General features: G+C 40.4%; 2 protein-coding genes across 2 annotated transcripts in view; both read left to right on the top strand.

Moving 5' to 3' along the window:
• The window catches only part of LOC311496176 (uncharacterized protein), a gene marked incomplete at its 3' end in the record, with an annotated part of 351079 nt that overhangs the window by 151260 nt on the left and 184016 nt on the right, over positions 1-15803 (top strand). The window lies entirely within an intron of this gene.
• On the top strand, positions 366-12668 carry snupn (snurportin 1). The gene is made up of 9 exons (XM_084555169.1): positions 366-451; positions 1437-1601; positions 4010-4199; positions 4336-4440; positions 7483-7579; positions 8369-8466; positions 8629-8706; positions 10943-11023; positions 11126-12668. The coding sequence occupies exons 2-9, from the start codon at positions 1444-1446 to the stop codon at positions 11444-11446; spliced, it is 1128 nt and encodes a 375-aa protein (XP_084411295.1). The 5' UTR covers positions 366-451; positions 1437-1443; the 3' UTR covers positions 11447-12668.

Genomic DNA, 15803 nt, shown 5'->3' with positions numbered 1-15803 from the left:
AAAGCTCCCATAACATTTCTGCAATAGGCTTAACAAATTCGTATCGTAATAATAATAATAAATGTTATCTGTACTGCATGTTTTCTCGTAAATGCAGATGCAGTTCCGATTCATTTACAAGATAATAAAGAAAACCAACAAAAAGAACTAATGCAAGGGAAATGCAGAGGATAAAAATACTACTAATGCACAGTTCCGTTGTAGTTCCAGATTTAGTAGTTAGTTTAATCGTTGTTTAAAGTTATTTTTTGGTTTAAGGTTAACAGAACCGCCGTTTCATACGCTTCTAGAGCTGTGTTCACCATAAACAAACTATTCCTGTCATGTCTTAAAACGCTGCTCTGTAAAACTCCGGGTTAGTTCGGGGCTGCTGGTCGACCAACTAATATACGCCTCTGCCAGCAAAGATGACGGCGTGACGTTTTAGCAGCAGCCTCCCTGAATGTCCAAGGTATCTGTTTGCGTTGGGTACTGTTCATAGTTACTGTCTTGCCCAGCTCCCTGTCTGTTGTTCAGTTCCGACCCGCTTTTTTTCTGTGTAATGTGAAGTGAAAGAAGTGATATATTGATGTAGAGTCCGAGTTGCTAACTGCTCGAGGTCCGCTGTGCTAGCAGGTTTAGCGCGATGCTAGGCTAGCTGATATGCTAAGTGACTGGCTGCATGGAGCAGTTAGACACACAAGGGACCCCGGGCTTTTCCATTTTTAAAATTTGTGGGTTTTATCACGTGTTTACGAAGTCGTTTGTCGTTCGGTTGTATCATTATTACATACTGGAAGTTTGGTTTCAAATGATAAAATGTCCTGTGAAAAACTACGGTTGTAATTTGTCATTAAAAGAGTAGATGTTAAAATAAACCACTTCAGTCCTTACTACTACTACTACTACCAGTACTACTACTACTATGCATATTGAGACTGAACTCAATTTACTCGTCTAGGGTGCTGACAGGAAAAGGATAAGTTAAATATGAACGTAAACTAAAGCTGACAATGACTGGCAAATTATATGGTGACACTGTTACAATGGCTGGAGCAAAGAAGATATATTGATGGTATCCCACTACAGACTACAACTGGCTGATGGTTATCTGTTATAGTGCTGAAGAGATCAGCTGATTAATTCAATAACGTTTTGGTTATTGATCATCTTTGTGGTTAATCAGTGAGCAAAATTGCAAAAATCTCAACATTACCTTCTGCTCTGGAAAATGCAGACATATACACACACATAAACATGAATCCCAAGAAACAACTTCTTTATTACAACACAGTACTTCACTATCATTGTATATTGACAATTTTGGTGCTATTGGCGACATAATAATGTTGTGTTTTCATTTCAGGCTTGTATATAGTGATGGTTTTCTAACTTCAACTGCCTCTTCGAATATTGTAAACAAACAAACACTTATCTGCTGCTGTATTGATTTACAGTGTCCCCATGGATGACCTGACCCAAGCCCTTTCGGCCAGCTTTGCTGTGTCCAAGGAGCCCAACAGTACAGCCGCCCCTCACCCTCGGCTGGCTCAGTACAAGAGCAAGTACAGTGTGCTGGAGCAGAGTGAGCGACGACGGCGCTTCCTTGAACTGCAGAAAAGGTAAATGCTTTCACCATTTAGTGTTAGTCCAATCCAGTTCTTACTTATGATGCTGCTATTAATGTCAAAATAACAAACTAGGGCAAACTTAACTGTTTAGATTATTAGAAAAATGTATCACAGAAGGTTCACACCTCATAAGTGGTCAGAGGTAACCACTGCCTTTACAGAAAACATCAAAGACCATTTTCCATCATCATTCACCTCATGTCTTCTGTGTCTAGCTGCACACTTACAACTTGTACACTCATACATTACAGGCACAATTCTCATTTTTCCCAAACTGTTAAACAAGCCTTTCTCCCAGTTAATTTATAGCCACAATTTATTAACTAACTGAGCTCAGGAGGCTGTCATTTCAATTCTTACTTCACTGATTTGAGTGACTACTGGAGTTCTAAAATCCTGCTGGATTTTTAAATCAGGTCACATCACACACTGAAGGGGACGCTTCACAGATATTCTTCTCTGTAATCGCAAACTTGCACACACAACAGATTTGAAAACAACAGTATACCACACGCTACAGGATATTATTTAGATCATTGTGCTAGATGTGGAGCATCAAACGGACCACTTAATGTGATCTCATGGAGATGTGTATGTAAACAAAATGGAGACTGTGGTGCAGCAACTTGTTATTTCAGTTACAGCGACATAAAAAAACTAAAGTGCAGATTGGAAAATGTTAGAGGAAATGCACTCAACACAAGGTGTCCATTCTTGTTCATTCTTGTTTGTACGTCATGTCTTCTTATTGGATATTTTGAAAGAACAAACATAATAATCCTGATTTGATCCTGTAAACCCACACTTTACAAGATAATCTGGTCCCAACTTCAGTGAGGTTTTTTTGCATGTTTGTCTAACCTAAATATTTCAGATCATCAAACAAATATAGATATAAGACAAAGATAACACAAGTAAACACAAAACACGTTTTTTAAATGAAGGTTTTTATTGTTAAGGAAAAACAAAATTCAAACCTACATGGCCCTGTGCAAGAAAGTGTTTGCCTCCCTGTTAAAACATAACTGTGGTTTATCCCACCTGAGTTCAGTTTCTCTAGCCACACCCAGGCCTGGTTACTGCCATGACTGTTCTCAATCAAGAAATCACTTAAATAGGATCTGCCTGACAAAGTGAAGTAGACCAAAAGATCCTCGAAAGCTAGACATCGTGCCGAGATCCAAAGAAATTCAGGAACAAATGAGAAAGAAAGTAATTGAGATCTATCAGTCTGGAAAAGGTTATAAAGCCATTTCTAAAGCTTTGGGACTCGAACCACAGGGAGAGCCATTATCCACAAATGGCAAAAACATTGAACAGTGGTGAACCTTCCCAGGAGTGGCCAGCTGACCAAAAGGTCACAAAAGACCCCACAACAACATCCAAAGAACTGCAGGCCTCACCTGCCTCAGTTAAGGTCAGTGTCCACGATTCCACCGTAAGAAAGAGACAAAAATGGCCTGCATGGCAGAGCTCCAAGACGAAAACCACTGCTGAGCAAAAAGAACATAAATAATCATCTCAGTTTTGCCAGAAAACCTCTTGATGATCCCCAAGACTGACGAGACAAAAGTTTAACTTTTTGGAAGGTGTGTGTCCCTTTACACCTGGCGGAAAAGTAACGCCGCATTTCAGAAAAAGATCATACCAACAGTAAAATATGGTGTGATGCTGCTTCAGGACATGGAAGACTTGCTGTGATAAATGGGACCATGAATTCTGCCGTCTACCAAAAAATCCTGAAGGAGAATGCTTGGCCATCTGGTCGTGACCTCAAGCTGAGACGAACTTGAGTTCTGCAGCTGGACAGTGATCCAGAACACACCAGCAAGTCCACATCTGAATGGCTGAAGAAAAACAAAATGAAGACGATTGTGGAGTGGCCTAGTCAAAGTCCTGACCTGAATCCTATTGAGATGCTGTGGCATGACCTTAAAAAGGCGGTTAATGCTCAAAAACCCTCCAATGTGGCTGAATTACAACAGTTCTGCAAAGATGAGTGGACCAAAATTCCTCCACAGCGCTGTAAAAACGCTTGATTGCAGTTGTTGCTGCTAAGGTTGGCCCAACCAGTTATTAGGTTTAGGGGGCAATCACTTTTTCACACAGGTCCATGTAGGTTTGGATTTTGTTTTCCCTCAATAATGAAAGCCTTCTTTTAAAAACTGCATTTTTTGTTCACTTGTGTTATCTTTGACTAATATTTAAATTTGTTTGATGATCTGAAACATTTAAGTGTGTCAAACATGCAAAAAAAATAAGAAATCAGGAAAGAGCCAAACACTTTTTCACACCACTATAAAGTGGCCCTAAAACCCTGTTTGAACTTACACAATCATGTTAAAGCAATGCCACAGCGAATGTGTCTGAATAGGTCTTTTTCTTATCGCCAATCTCAGTAAAAGGTTAAACTATGTCAACCATGCTCGGCGTCTGGCTGATGGGGACTGGACAGGGGCAGACAGCGATGGGGAGGAAGACATGGAGAAACAGGAGGAGAGCGAACAGAAGAAAGATGGCAATGAAGAAGAAGAAGAAGAGGGGATGGAAATTGAGCGGAGGAAGCTCCCAAAACATTATGCAAACCAGGTCAGTGTTTGATGTGTTCTTACCACAGAGAGATCACTTTTATTCATGTGTGAATATGCCTTCTGTTGTATTCTTATATTGGTCAGCAGGGGGCGCATGAGTTCTACTTTTACACCTCTGCTCTTGTCCTCCTTAGCTCATGTTGTCTGAGTGGCTGGTGGATGTACCATCGGAGCTGGACACTGATTGGATGATGGTGGTCTGTCCCATGGGGAAGAGGTCTCTCATTGTTGCATCCAAGGTGGGAATCTGTCACTGCCCTTCTTTACCTAATGTTTACTGTGGATGGATTTCAGTCTAATGAGTTAGGAGGTAAACACAGTAAATTAAGAATTAATTCACAGTTCCCATCTTTGCTGTTTTTGATGTGTCATTCTCCAGCCCCGATCAGAAATCTTAAAAGTTAATTAACATGAACAACAGTAGTTAGGATTCTTGTAATTAAATGCACTGTCACATCTCAACTGAATCACTATTTACTGAGGATTATTGTACTTTGCCCCGGGTGCTTGTAAATCCAGCACTGCCTTCCTGGTATCGGGGAAGATGATGTGAGTTGTGCCCGTGATAAAGATGAGCCACTTGTCTGAGCGACCATACACAACATTAACAATATGGGTGGAGAGTTAGGAAGAAATTTCCTGGATCTGTGACAAAGAAAGCCATAAGTCATTAGATAAAATTAGATAGATCATTAGAAAAGATAATTGTTTCCCGTATACTGATGAAAAGATTACACAAGGTTTCAATTTGTGCAATATCATACCTAATTTCCCTGGTGCAAAGCGAAAACTAAATTATTTGGTAAAACATTTGTGCCGAAAATCTGTTTGAGCTCTGCTCAATCTGTCTGCTCTGCAACTTTCCCCGTGTCTCCATGTCAAGCTTACAAAAACAGAGTCGTTCGTTTGAACCTAAGTAGGCCATCTGTACCCGACGTAACAAGTCCATCATCACCCACTTAGCTGCTCCATCTGCCTCTGTTGTGTTTGCATTGCTCATCATTTAACTCGCTAACAAAAACAGTCTGAGTTAGAGACGGAGCGTGAGTGTGAGGGTTTCTTCACCAGACAGAGCAGATCAAAGCCTGACATATGCTTATTAAAATAAGCATAAACCTTAGTTTTTTTAAATAATCTGCCTCCGACCTTTCTGTATCTGCTTCTTGTCTTGGCCACAAGAACAAAGTTGTCATAATATTCAATACTGCAAAAGAGGGATCAAGAACTGCTGGTAAATAGAATATTTTCTTAGCATGGACCATGTTGAGTTTTTTGGAAACCAAAAGTCATCATTTGGGAGTAAGATAAGACTCCTGACCATGCAAATCTGAGAGGTCTTGTTTCATTTTTTCTGGCCTATTACTTCTTACCCCAATGCTGTCCAGACACATTTCCATCTGGCCTAGTCTGTATCAGGCCAATCACAACCATTTATCTGCACTGAGGCAGATTTGATACAATGACTGTATACAGTTGAACTATTTTCATATACCTTTTTTCCAGCTGACATTTTCACTCGGTGGTGAAATCACAGATGTATTGATGAGAGCTAAATGGAATACGTCAAGTACACTCAAGCAAAGGCTGCACTGAGCCAACAAACAAACACTGAACGCTGTGTTTAAAAGAGGAGAAATGTTTCCGAGAGATGGTCACAAAGTTTATGGCACCGGATGACCAGCCCATTTCTGGAGTAGAGAACACAAGTTTTCACCATGTGTTGGAGCTTCTGGAGCCAAGTTACAAGCTACCGTCTTGACACTACATTAACTTTGACAGTGCTATTTAATGGACTTTTTTTCTATTGGACTATTTTATACAGTCGCATGGTGCACAAGTATTATAGGAGAATACAAGTAAGATTAGAAAAGCCTTTATGAATCTCTTTGTTTATTTTAATATCGGGACTGTAATTGGCCAATGCTGAATATTAAAAGATTGATATCAGATTAGAGAGCAAAAAAAAACAAAAAAAAAAACAATTGATTGGGAAATCCCTAATCAAAAAAATGTGTCGGTGTCAGAACATATATAGACATAAATTATGTCAGTGGTGTCACATCACAGCTCTTTTCTACATGCTATTTAAGTTCATCTTTCTCTCAGCTCTGATTGGTTGTAGATCTGTGAGTTGTGTTATGAGGCGTGTTGGTCTCAGTCTAGATAACGCTCCTTCGAAAGCAATCAAATCAAACACGCCACCAAACAAACCTTGATCAAGTCTTAATAGTCTCTACAGAAATCTCACAGCCACCATCCATACATAGGACATATATTTGAAGAAGTGAAATTAGCTGTTGATTACTTCTTCTGAAAAATAAATTTGAAGTCAGAGGTTTGGGGTTTTCCTTATTACTGTCTTTCAGCATTTATTTTTGCATAGTATTCTTAAATGATTCCACACTGACCTCATATTGTATCAGTCTTGTGGTTTATGAGTATGACAAGACTCAAATGCTTTTTCCGTTTCAAATGAAGTTCACTGCTGTGGTGCGACAGGTTGTGTCTTAGCGGCGGCCCAGGACTACAGATTTCCTCTCACAGTTTACACAAGAAGTTGTACTTCAGTTACCCCACACCCTGTGATTCACCGTGTATAATATATCAGAATGACTGCACCTAGAGTGATCCGGTTCCTCATTAATTCTTTCAACCACTCACTGCTTGACCTCATTGACGACACATCTCTGAAACAGCGCGGTACGAAAAGAGAACTGAAGATGAACAGATCTGACTGAAAAAACACATGTTTCCTAATGAGAAAAGCTTATTCTGCTGGAGAGTGTTCACATTTTATTTGTCAGAGTCACTCAATGACACTTTTTCTTTTTTCTTTTTTATCTCTCCGCAGTTTTCCTGTGCAGCTCTGTGAGAAATTTGTAGCATAAATGCTGCCCGAAGCAAACCAAAAATGTTGAAACCCTTTCTGATCTCATCTCATTATATAGGTCAGATTATTCTCACGAGCGCAGCAGTTCCCGTCATCACACTTTCTTGTGTTTGCATGTAGAAGAAAACAGACTTATTTGAGGCTCAGTTGTAACTTGAAGCAGTTTTTAAAATGATGTGTCAATGACGTTTTTAAGTGTATGGTAGATAAAGGCAACCAAAAGAGAAAAACAATCCTATATTATGATGTTTTTCCCCTTTTTATAATCAAACATAAATACATGTATGGGACAAGAAATATCAGACTTGACAGAGATGCTGGGATTAGTTAGTGAAATGGTAACGGCTCTCTCTCTCCTCTCCTGTATTGTGTTTGTCTTTTTCTTCTGAAGGGTTCCACTGCAGCGTACACTAAAAGCGGCTATTGTGTGAACCGTTTCCCTTCCCTGCTGCCCGGTGGGAACAGACACAACTCTGCCATGGGAAAAGGTAGGAGGGCCTGTATCTGGAACTCAGTGCTTCACCATAATGAGCCATTGAGGCATTATAACAACACAAGGAAGTGTTCTACAAACAGCAGGATCCTACAGTCACCTGAGAGTTTAATTCATTTCTATAATATGGAAAGAACTTCCAACTTAGGATTTTAATGTGATAATCACAGACAAAGACTTTTCACCTCCCAAACCCCAGCTGCCTGTGGGTAAATGTGTATCAAAGATGAGAAGTGTGTGTAAATTATTTCTACTTGATTAAATGTAGCAGTGTGTTCTTGAATATTTTCCCCGTTTAAACATTATATTGATTTCAGTGAAGATTTAAAAAAATATAAAAGCTACCATAAGGGGAAATTAAGGGGAAACAAAGGTATTAAGGTGGTCAATTAGAACAATGATCCAACCGAAAAACCTAGAAAAGATGTTTTACCAGTCCCACAGTTCTGTCTCTTTAAGCCTTTGTTGCAAACTTGTCTTACAGTATCAGCAGTTGATTTGTTGCACCGTTCTTCAAGGTGGTATACTGGGGTTGGTTTGAGCACCATAAAATTCTACTGGTTAATATCTGTTACAAGGCAATCATACAGGGCCTAAAAGCAATTTGTAAAATGATCAGAGCTTGTAATTGTACCAGTGATATTGATCAGAAGTCAGTGTGTACTTCAGGGTTGTAAATCCCTCATACTCCTTTTCATTTAGTCGATACAGTAAGTGTGAAGATTGAAGTTTCTAGTCACATATATGAGACTCACGTTTTTCCTTATGTTTGTGCTGTGTGAAGACTACACCATCTTGGACTGCATTTACAGCGAGGTGGACAGAACGTATTACATCCTGGATGTCATGTGCTGGAGAGGACACCCAGTCTATGACTGCCCAGTAAGACAGGCTTCTTATTCTCTCCCGCAATCCAGGAATGCTTGTCTAATTGCTTAAGTAGCAGAGTCTGGTACACAGATGTGCTTTTTTTGCCACTTTGCCCATCTCAGTGGCCTAGAATTAGATTTTCTATGTTTACAGTACTTGTTTTCTCATCAACAGACTGAGTTCCGTTTCTACTGGCTCCAGTCCAAAGTCCAGGAGACAGACGGCCTATCCGAGATCGCCAAACGCAATCCTGTATGTACCAGCACCAGAACTTGAGCCTGCTCACTTCATGCCTCATTTTTCAGTATTTAGTATTGCTGTTTGAGACAGTGTAACATGTTTACTCAGTCAGGCTTTCCACAGTTTTTTCCCTACAGGTGGCTATAAAAAGTCTCCAGACCCTGTTAAATGCTAGACCAAAATCAATCATTTCAGTCCTTTTTCCATCTGTAATGTGACCTATAACCTGTACAACCCAATTGAAAAAAAGAATAAATATTTTAGGGGGAGGGAAGTAAAAATAAAAAACTAAAATAATGTGGCAGCATCAGTGTCCACACCCTCTTATAACTGCGGATGTGGCTGTGTTCAGAATTAACCAGTAACATTCAGACTCATATTAAATAAGAGTCAGTACACAGAGTCAGTGCTTCTGAGTAACCCCAAATAAAGTTCAGCTGTTCTAAGAGGCTTTTCCTGACATTTTCTTAGTCATGTCTAACAGCAAAAGTCACGGTCCACAGAGAGCTTCCAAAGCATCAGAGGGATCTCATTGGTAAAATGTGTCAGTCAGGAGAAGGGTACTGAAGAATTTCCAAGGCATTAGATGTACGATGGAACACAGTGAAGACAGTCATCATCAAGTGGAGAAAATATGGCAAAACAGTGGCATTACCAAGAACTGTCCTTCCAAAACCGATGAAAAGACGGGAAGGAAACTGGTTGGGGAGGCTGCCATGATGCCTACAGCAACATTAGAGAAGCTGCTGGAAGTTCTGGCAAGTACTGCCTGTGTTGTACATGTGACAACATTCTGCCGTATTCTTCATATGTCTGGGCTATGGGGCAGGGTGGCAAGACGGAAGCCTGGCTAAATTTAGCAAAAACACCTTTGAAGTCTCCCAAAAGCATGTGGGAAAATGTGATATGATCTGATGAAACACCGGTAAAACCAAAAGGTATGTTTGATGCAAAACCAATACTGCACAACCAAGAGAACACCATACCTACAGTGAAGCATGGTGGTGGCAGCATCAAGATTTGGGGCTGTTTTTCTTCCTCTGGAACTGGGGCCTTAGTCAAGGTGAAGGGAATTATGAACAGTTCCAAATACCAGTCAATGTTTGCACAAAACCTTCAGGCTTTTGTTAGAAAGCTGAAAATGAAAAGGAACTTCATCTTTCAGCACAAGAACGACCCAAAGCCTACATCCAGATCAACAAACGAATGGCTTCATCAGAAGGAGATTGAAGTTTTGGGATGGCCCGGTCAGAGCCCAGACCTGGATCTGACTGAAAATCTGTGGGGTGATTTGAAGAGGGCTATGCACAGGAGCAATCTGAAAGATTTGGAGCATTTTTGCAAAGAAGATTGGACACATATTGCCAAGATGTGCCATGTTGATAGACTCCTATCCAAAAAGACTGAGTGCAGTAATAAAATCAAAAGGTGCTTCAACAAAGTATTAGTTTAAGGGTGTGCACATTTATGCAACCACATTATTTTAGTTACTTTATTTTTACTTCCCATACCAATGTTGAAGATTATGGTGCTTTGCAGAAGCCTGACAGTGAACTTTGAGTTCAAGTACCACTTCCTAATCTTCAGTATTTCTTTGGTGCTGCCTACGTGGAACTAAATCAGGTTTACTCCTTGTGGAGTAACCTCATCATCTAGTGACTTCACAGGCTACTCTGATAGTCTAATTTGAAGACTTGGGAAGCAGTTGTTTCTAGTTTGGTGTCTTAGTGTTCTTTAGGTCAGAATGTGGAAATGACAAACTAGGTGTATTGGTTTAGTTTTTTTCTTTGCTCCAGGTATTTACACAAAACACTGGCATTTACACAAAACATAATTACTGCCAAACGTATGCATGTTAACCATTAAAATGTCTGTTTGCTCACAAATGTGGTTTTAGGTGACGGATGGAAATGCAGCATTCAAGTGATGAAACTGTAAAAAACCATTACATTGCCATGTTTCTGGATATATGACGTTAATAACTTGCATACAAACATTTTTGTCAACTTGCTAACTTCCATCTTGGGTGGGGGGTGTTTATGTGATCATTGGGAATTGATGTTTCCAAATATTCTGATCTTGTTATGCAGCACCACATGTAAGTTCCAAACTAATTTCCATCTTAGGGATAAAAAAAAAAAAAAAAAAAAGTATATCTGACTGAATCACCGGGAAGCAATTTCTCACATTGGACAATATGAGAGATTGTGTTTGGGACTAAATGCTCTGGTTTTGTTTGATCCAACAGTTCCGGTTTCTGAGCCTCCAAAGCATAGACTGTACAAAAGAATCCATCCAGAAGGCCCTGGCAACTGAGTACAGCTTCAGTGTAAGAACAGACCATCAGTCAGTATTTGCATGTGATACGAAAGCAAAACGGTTTATACAACATCAGGCTTTAATTGCTCTAATTCTGAGTTCTGGGCTGCAGGTGGATGGTCTCCTCTTCTACCACCGACAGACCCACTACACCCCTGGCAGCACCCCTCTGGTTGGCTGGCTTCGCCCCTACATGGTAACCGACATCCTGGCCATAGAGGTTCCAGTGGGACCCCTCACCACCAAACCTGAGTATGCCAGCCACCAGCTGCAGCAGATCCTGGAACACAAAAAAACATCAAGCGAAGTCCGCCCAGCCAACAGAAGTGGAGGCTACGAGTTGGAGTACCTGTCTACCCCAAGCCAGGACAGCGGGGACACACTGAACTTTTTGAATCAGAAACCTATAAGGGAAGCACACATGGAGGTCTGAGTGGGAGACTTAACGAGATGCAAATTGCTAAGTCAGTGTTTCCGAGTGGTGGCGGCCCACATATGGCTCTTTAGAATGTCTGCTGAATGGTTCCGCTGATCTGACCAATTGCAAAGCATAGCTAATTCTAATCCGCCGCTGCTCTGGACACCCCCAGAGTGCAGATTAGTAGAGCTATGTTGTTGTTTTATATGGCTAAAAAGCCAGTCTGACATTTAGATGTTGTACCTGCGCAGAACTTGGAAGAATCCTTGATAATAACTGCAAAGGATGTGGCCACTATACGTACTATTTTACAAAGTGTTCTGTATCTATACACTGTACCCTGTCACACAAAGAGGATGAGATGTGTCTTATTCAAGACATAATGTGCAGAGTGCAGAAAAGTAAAGTTTGTGTTCAGTTATTAATTTGCTGCTTTACTCCTTGCACTCTGAAATGATCTTGCATGAGAAACATCACAACCCTGCTGTTGCCACTTGCATTCTACAACTGTGACCAATTCTCATTGACCAAAAAATACAGTTTGAAACAAAGTAATCAAGTTTGCAGAATGAACACTGTTTAGGAAGGTGTTACTGGTCAAACCTTGTAAGTTGCAACAGTGCGGATTGGCAACTGTCAACATGGACTTTTACAACTTAATGTTAAATTTAAAACTGCTTAGAGAATGTTTTAAAGTGTATGTTTCAAATAAATGATTTTTTTAATTGGCCTACACGCAGATTCCTGGATTTCTGAATTTGAAAGGCGTCTGCGGACAAGTCAGGAAAACAAAGCCAAACCATATGTTACTGGAGGTGAACTAAGGCCACCATTTATCAGCCACTTGCAACAGTCTTAACTCTGGAGTTGCTGACCATTAATGTGTCATAAGCGTACCACTCACTGGGCAAGAAACAGAACATCATCCATGTTTATCTGAACAACATCCTGTAATTGCAGGTGACTATTGGGTTTAACTGTTAACCAGTTAAACCCAATAGTCACCTGTTGGCACCACTAACAGATGTTCCTAATAAAAAACTAAACACCTAACCAGTCATTTAGAACTCAAACAAGTCTAGTTACCTTCATTTAACCTTTTGTTTTTGTATATACCATGACCTGGTTCACTGAGAATCTTCACAGACGATTGATTTCACCATAACTGCAAATAGTTGATGTTGCAGTGTGCGGTAAGAAATGACTCACAGTGCTGATACCAGCGCTCCTCTGCAGAATTCACCAGTGTCTCCTCCCCTCTGCACTGAGCTTAATACGCCATTTGCGTAACTGTGAAGAGCTGGGCGGAAACTGTCAACAGGAAAAGACGCAAAAGTATCTGGCAGTGTTGTGAACTTTTCATTTTAGCAACTTGTGCCAACACGTCCTCTGGGCAAGGAAAGTCAGAGATCATTGTCCTAGGTTAGATCTTAGCTGTCTGAAGTTTATATTATCTGAGGAAGGGAGGGTACCTTTTACCTTTTGTCTCCATGTCTTTATTCAGTCAAGTAGTTTTGAAAAAAACATTGTCTAGGGCTTTAATCCGTACTTTAAGGTAGCTTCACTAGTTGTCATAACTTTTCAGGAATCCTTCCAAAGATATAATTATTTTAGCCATATTAGCAATGTGGCTTCATGTCTGAAATACTTCAACAATAAATATTTAAGGGCTCAGTTCCATGCTTTGTGTTTAGTTCTATTTAGCAAATAAAAGTTCACACATTAAACTAAAAACATTACCTTTAAAACAACTAAACATGGGCGGCACAGTGGTGAGGTGGTTAGCACTGATGCCTCACAGTGAGAAGGTCCTGGGTTCGAATCCATGGGCCAACTGGGCCTTTCTGTGTGGAGTTTGCATGTTCTCCCTGTGTCTGCGTGGGTTCTCTCCGGGTACTCCGGCTTCCTCCCACCGTCCAAAGACATGCTCATTAGGTTAACTGGTGATTCTAAATTGGCCGTAGGTGTGCGTGTGAGTGTGAATGGTTGTCTGTCTCTCTGTGTTAGCCCTGCAATAGACTGGCGACCTGTCCAAGGTATACCCTCACCTCTCGCCCGATGACAGACAGGATAGGCTCAAGCAGCCCCCCGCGACCCTTAACAGGAATAAGTGGGTACAGAAGATGAATGAATGAATGTTGGCATGCTAACATTGGTGTTAATGCTGTTCCAAAGGACCTGACGATTCGTAGTCTAATTTAAAGGACCAGTGGGTGGGATTTAGTGACATCTAATGGAGAGCGTACAGATTGCAAGTGTGTAAAAGAAGAAGAAACATGACCGCGGAACATGGTGGGTTCCGTGAAAGAAGTGCTTAATTTGTAGACAGAGGTTATTCTAGGTTCTTTGACTGCTCCTCAAGTCCAAATTTGCAAAATCTGTCAAAAGGTAGCCATCTGGGGATCCCCCTTTCTCTGTTTCATTTTCACGTGGCCCCAAACACTTAGTTTACCTGTCCTGATGGTACACCAGTGAAAATATAATTATGAATATTATATCCTACACATTGGATCTTTAAATTAAGTAAAATATCAGTTTTAGAATAGAACATACGGTCTATACTGTAATTTCCAATTACAGATAACAAGACATATTTTAGAATAAAAGCATTATGAGTTCAACATTTTATATTTTAATCTATTGGAAAACTTGTGATTTTTTTTGTTTGTCTTTTACAATCGAATGCTTTTTTTTCAGCCTCAACAGACCAGCATACAGCATAATGCAGCTACAATACATGTTGTGTCTTGAATGTACACTCATTTCTTCTACACTGGAAAGAAAAAAGAAGCATATTTTCTCCACATCTTGCTCTAACGATAGTATCACTATTGCTCTCACCACCTACGCGGAACCTTGACAGGTGAAAATAACAAACATTTCTGTGGAGATAACTCATTCCGGGAAACGTAGGAGATGTCTGACTGAAATAACGGAAGGTGCACAATGCAGCTGGTGGAAATTCAGTACACCTAAAGTCCTGGAAAGCATCGAACATCACAGAACATAACAGTAATAGCTTTTATACTGTGCGTTTTGGCGACTCGTGAAAAAAGTTTTATGTAGGCTACACTGCTGCTATGAACAAGAGTTAGTAAAAGTATTTGAATTCCTTTTAGACGATGCTACGACGAGACACAAAATTAATGAGCCTGGGCGAAGTTTCCACTTTTTAAGAGCTCGTCTCTTTGAGTATGCGGTTAAAAAAGTAGCGTATGTCAGATTTCTGCAAAAAGTTCTAAAGAATCTGGCATGTGGAGCTATTCAGAGCAAATTAACTAGCGCAGTACGTTGAGTACAGTCGGATGTTTCCTCTTTCACATTCAGTCACCTCTAAACTGAGTGGCTTGTCAAAGAGAGCACAGTCAGGCGTGTGGTTACCGCAAGAATTCAGCTATGACTCAGCAGCACCAATCACTTTCCAGGAACTGTGCACCTGTCAATTCACGGATACACTCTACAGAGCGCTCTGAGCCTCCCACACACGTACACGCATGCATACACTCACATGTGATTCTGTTTTCTATGAAAACCTCAAAACCTAAGGAGGGCGTCAGATTTGTGTTTCTCTAATTCTCCAAAACTGCCTCGAGATGCATATTTAGTTATTGAAACGCATAGCTTAACCTAATAATGGTAGGTCATTTTAATCAAAATTCACTGTTTACAAAAAATATATTTAATCATCTGCCAAGAGCCACCATGTGTAAGAATGTAAATTCTTCTTCAGAATATAAAAACCCTTATTTTGCAATCTTTCTCTCTTGCTTAATGTGAGCTCATCAGGCCTTCATTTGACGCACTGAAAGACTTCTTTTTCGTCAGGATTGACATTATATGGGCAGGGCTATGCTTTTACCAATCACGTTTTCCCAAAGGACGTGATGTCAGCTGGTTTGACAGGAAGTCTATTGTTGTCCACTCCCTTTTCCCTGTGGATTTCAAGCCAGACTTTCTCACGCCTCATTATTTACAGTTTGCCTTTTGAGGGATCTTTTCTTGTTTCTCAGAGTTCTTATAATTGTGCACCTTTCTATAAAAAACTAATAACAACAAATAGCCTGCAGGTCTCCTTTTCCGTCTTTATGTGCAAAGTTATCTGCATCGAGAAGGATGAACACAGCGCTGGGAAATCTTTCCAGCATATCGCCCTGCTTTGCATCATATCTCTTCCACTGTCCCATTACAACTCATCAAGGTATGAAATGAGGAAATGAGAGCCATCAATAGCCTTGCAGGAAGTGCAATCTCCTGGCAGCACTTGAACTAACCTCCCTGCTGACATATATCAGAAGCCTATAATACTCCTAGGGAGAACCTGCAGTTTCTGTGGCTCATGTTACAGTGACTTTATCGCACTGTCGGGTATTTT

Source organism: Chelon labrosus, assembly GCF_963514085.1.
Source record: "Chelon labrosus genome assembly, chromosome: 11".
Lineage (NCBI taxonomy): Eukaryota > Metazoa > Chordata > Actinopteri > Mugiliformes > Mugilidae > Chelon > Chelon labrosus.
Note: the sequence above shows the minus strand (reverse complement) of the source record. Positions and strands in the feature narration are given on the sequence as shown.

Coding starts and splice junctions, on each gene's coding strand:
- snupn (XM_084555169.1), top strand. CDS start 1,444: ATGGATGACCTGACCCAAGCCCTTTCGGCCAGCTTTGCTGTGTCCAAG. Junction 4,200..4,335: donor CAAAACATTATGCAAACCAG/GTCAGTGTTTGA, acceptor TGTCCTCCTTAG/CTCATGTTGTCTGAGTGGCT. Junction 11,024..11,125: donor CAACTGAGTACAGCTTCAGT/GTAAGAACAGAC, acceptor TCTGGGCTGCAG/GTGGATGGTCTCCTCTTCTA.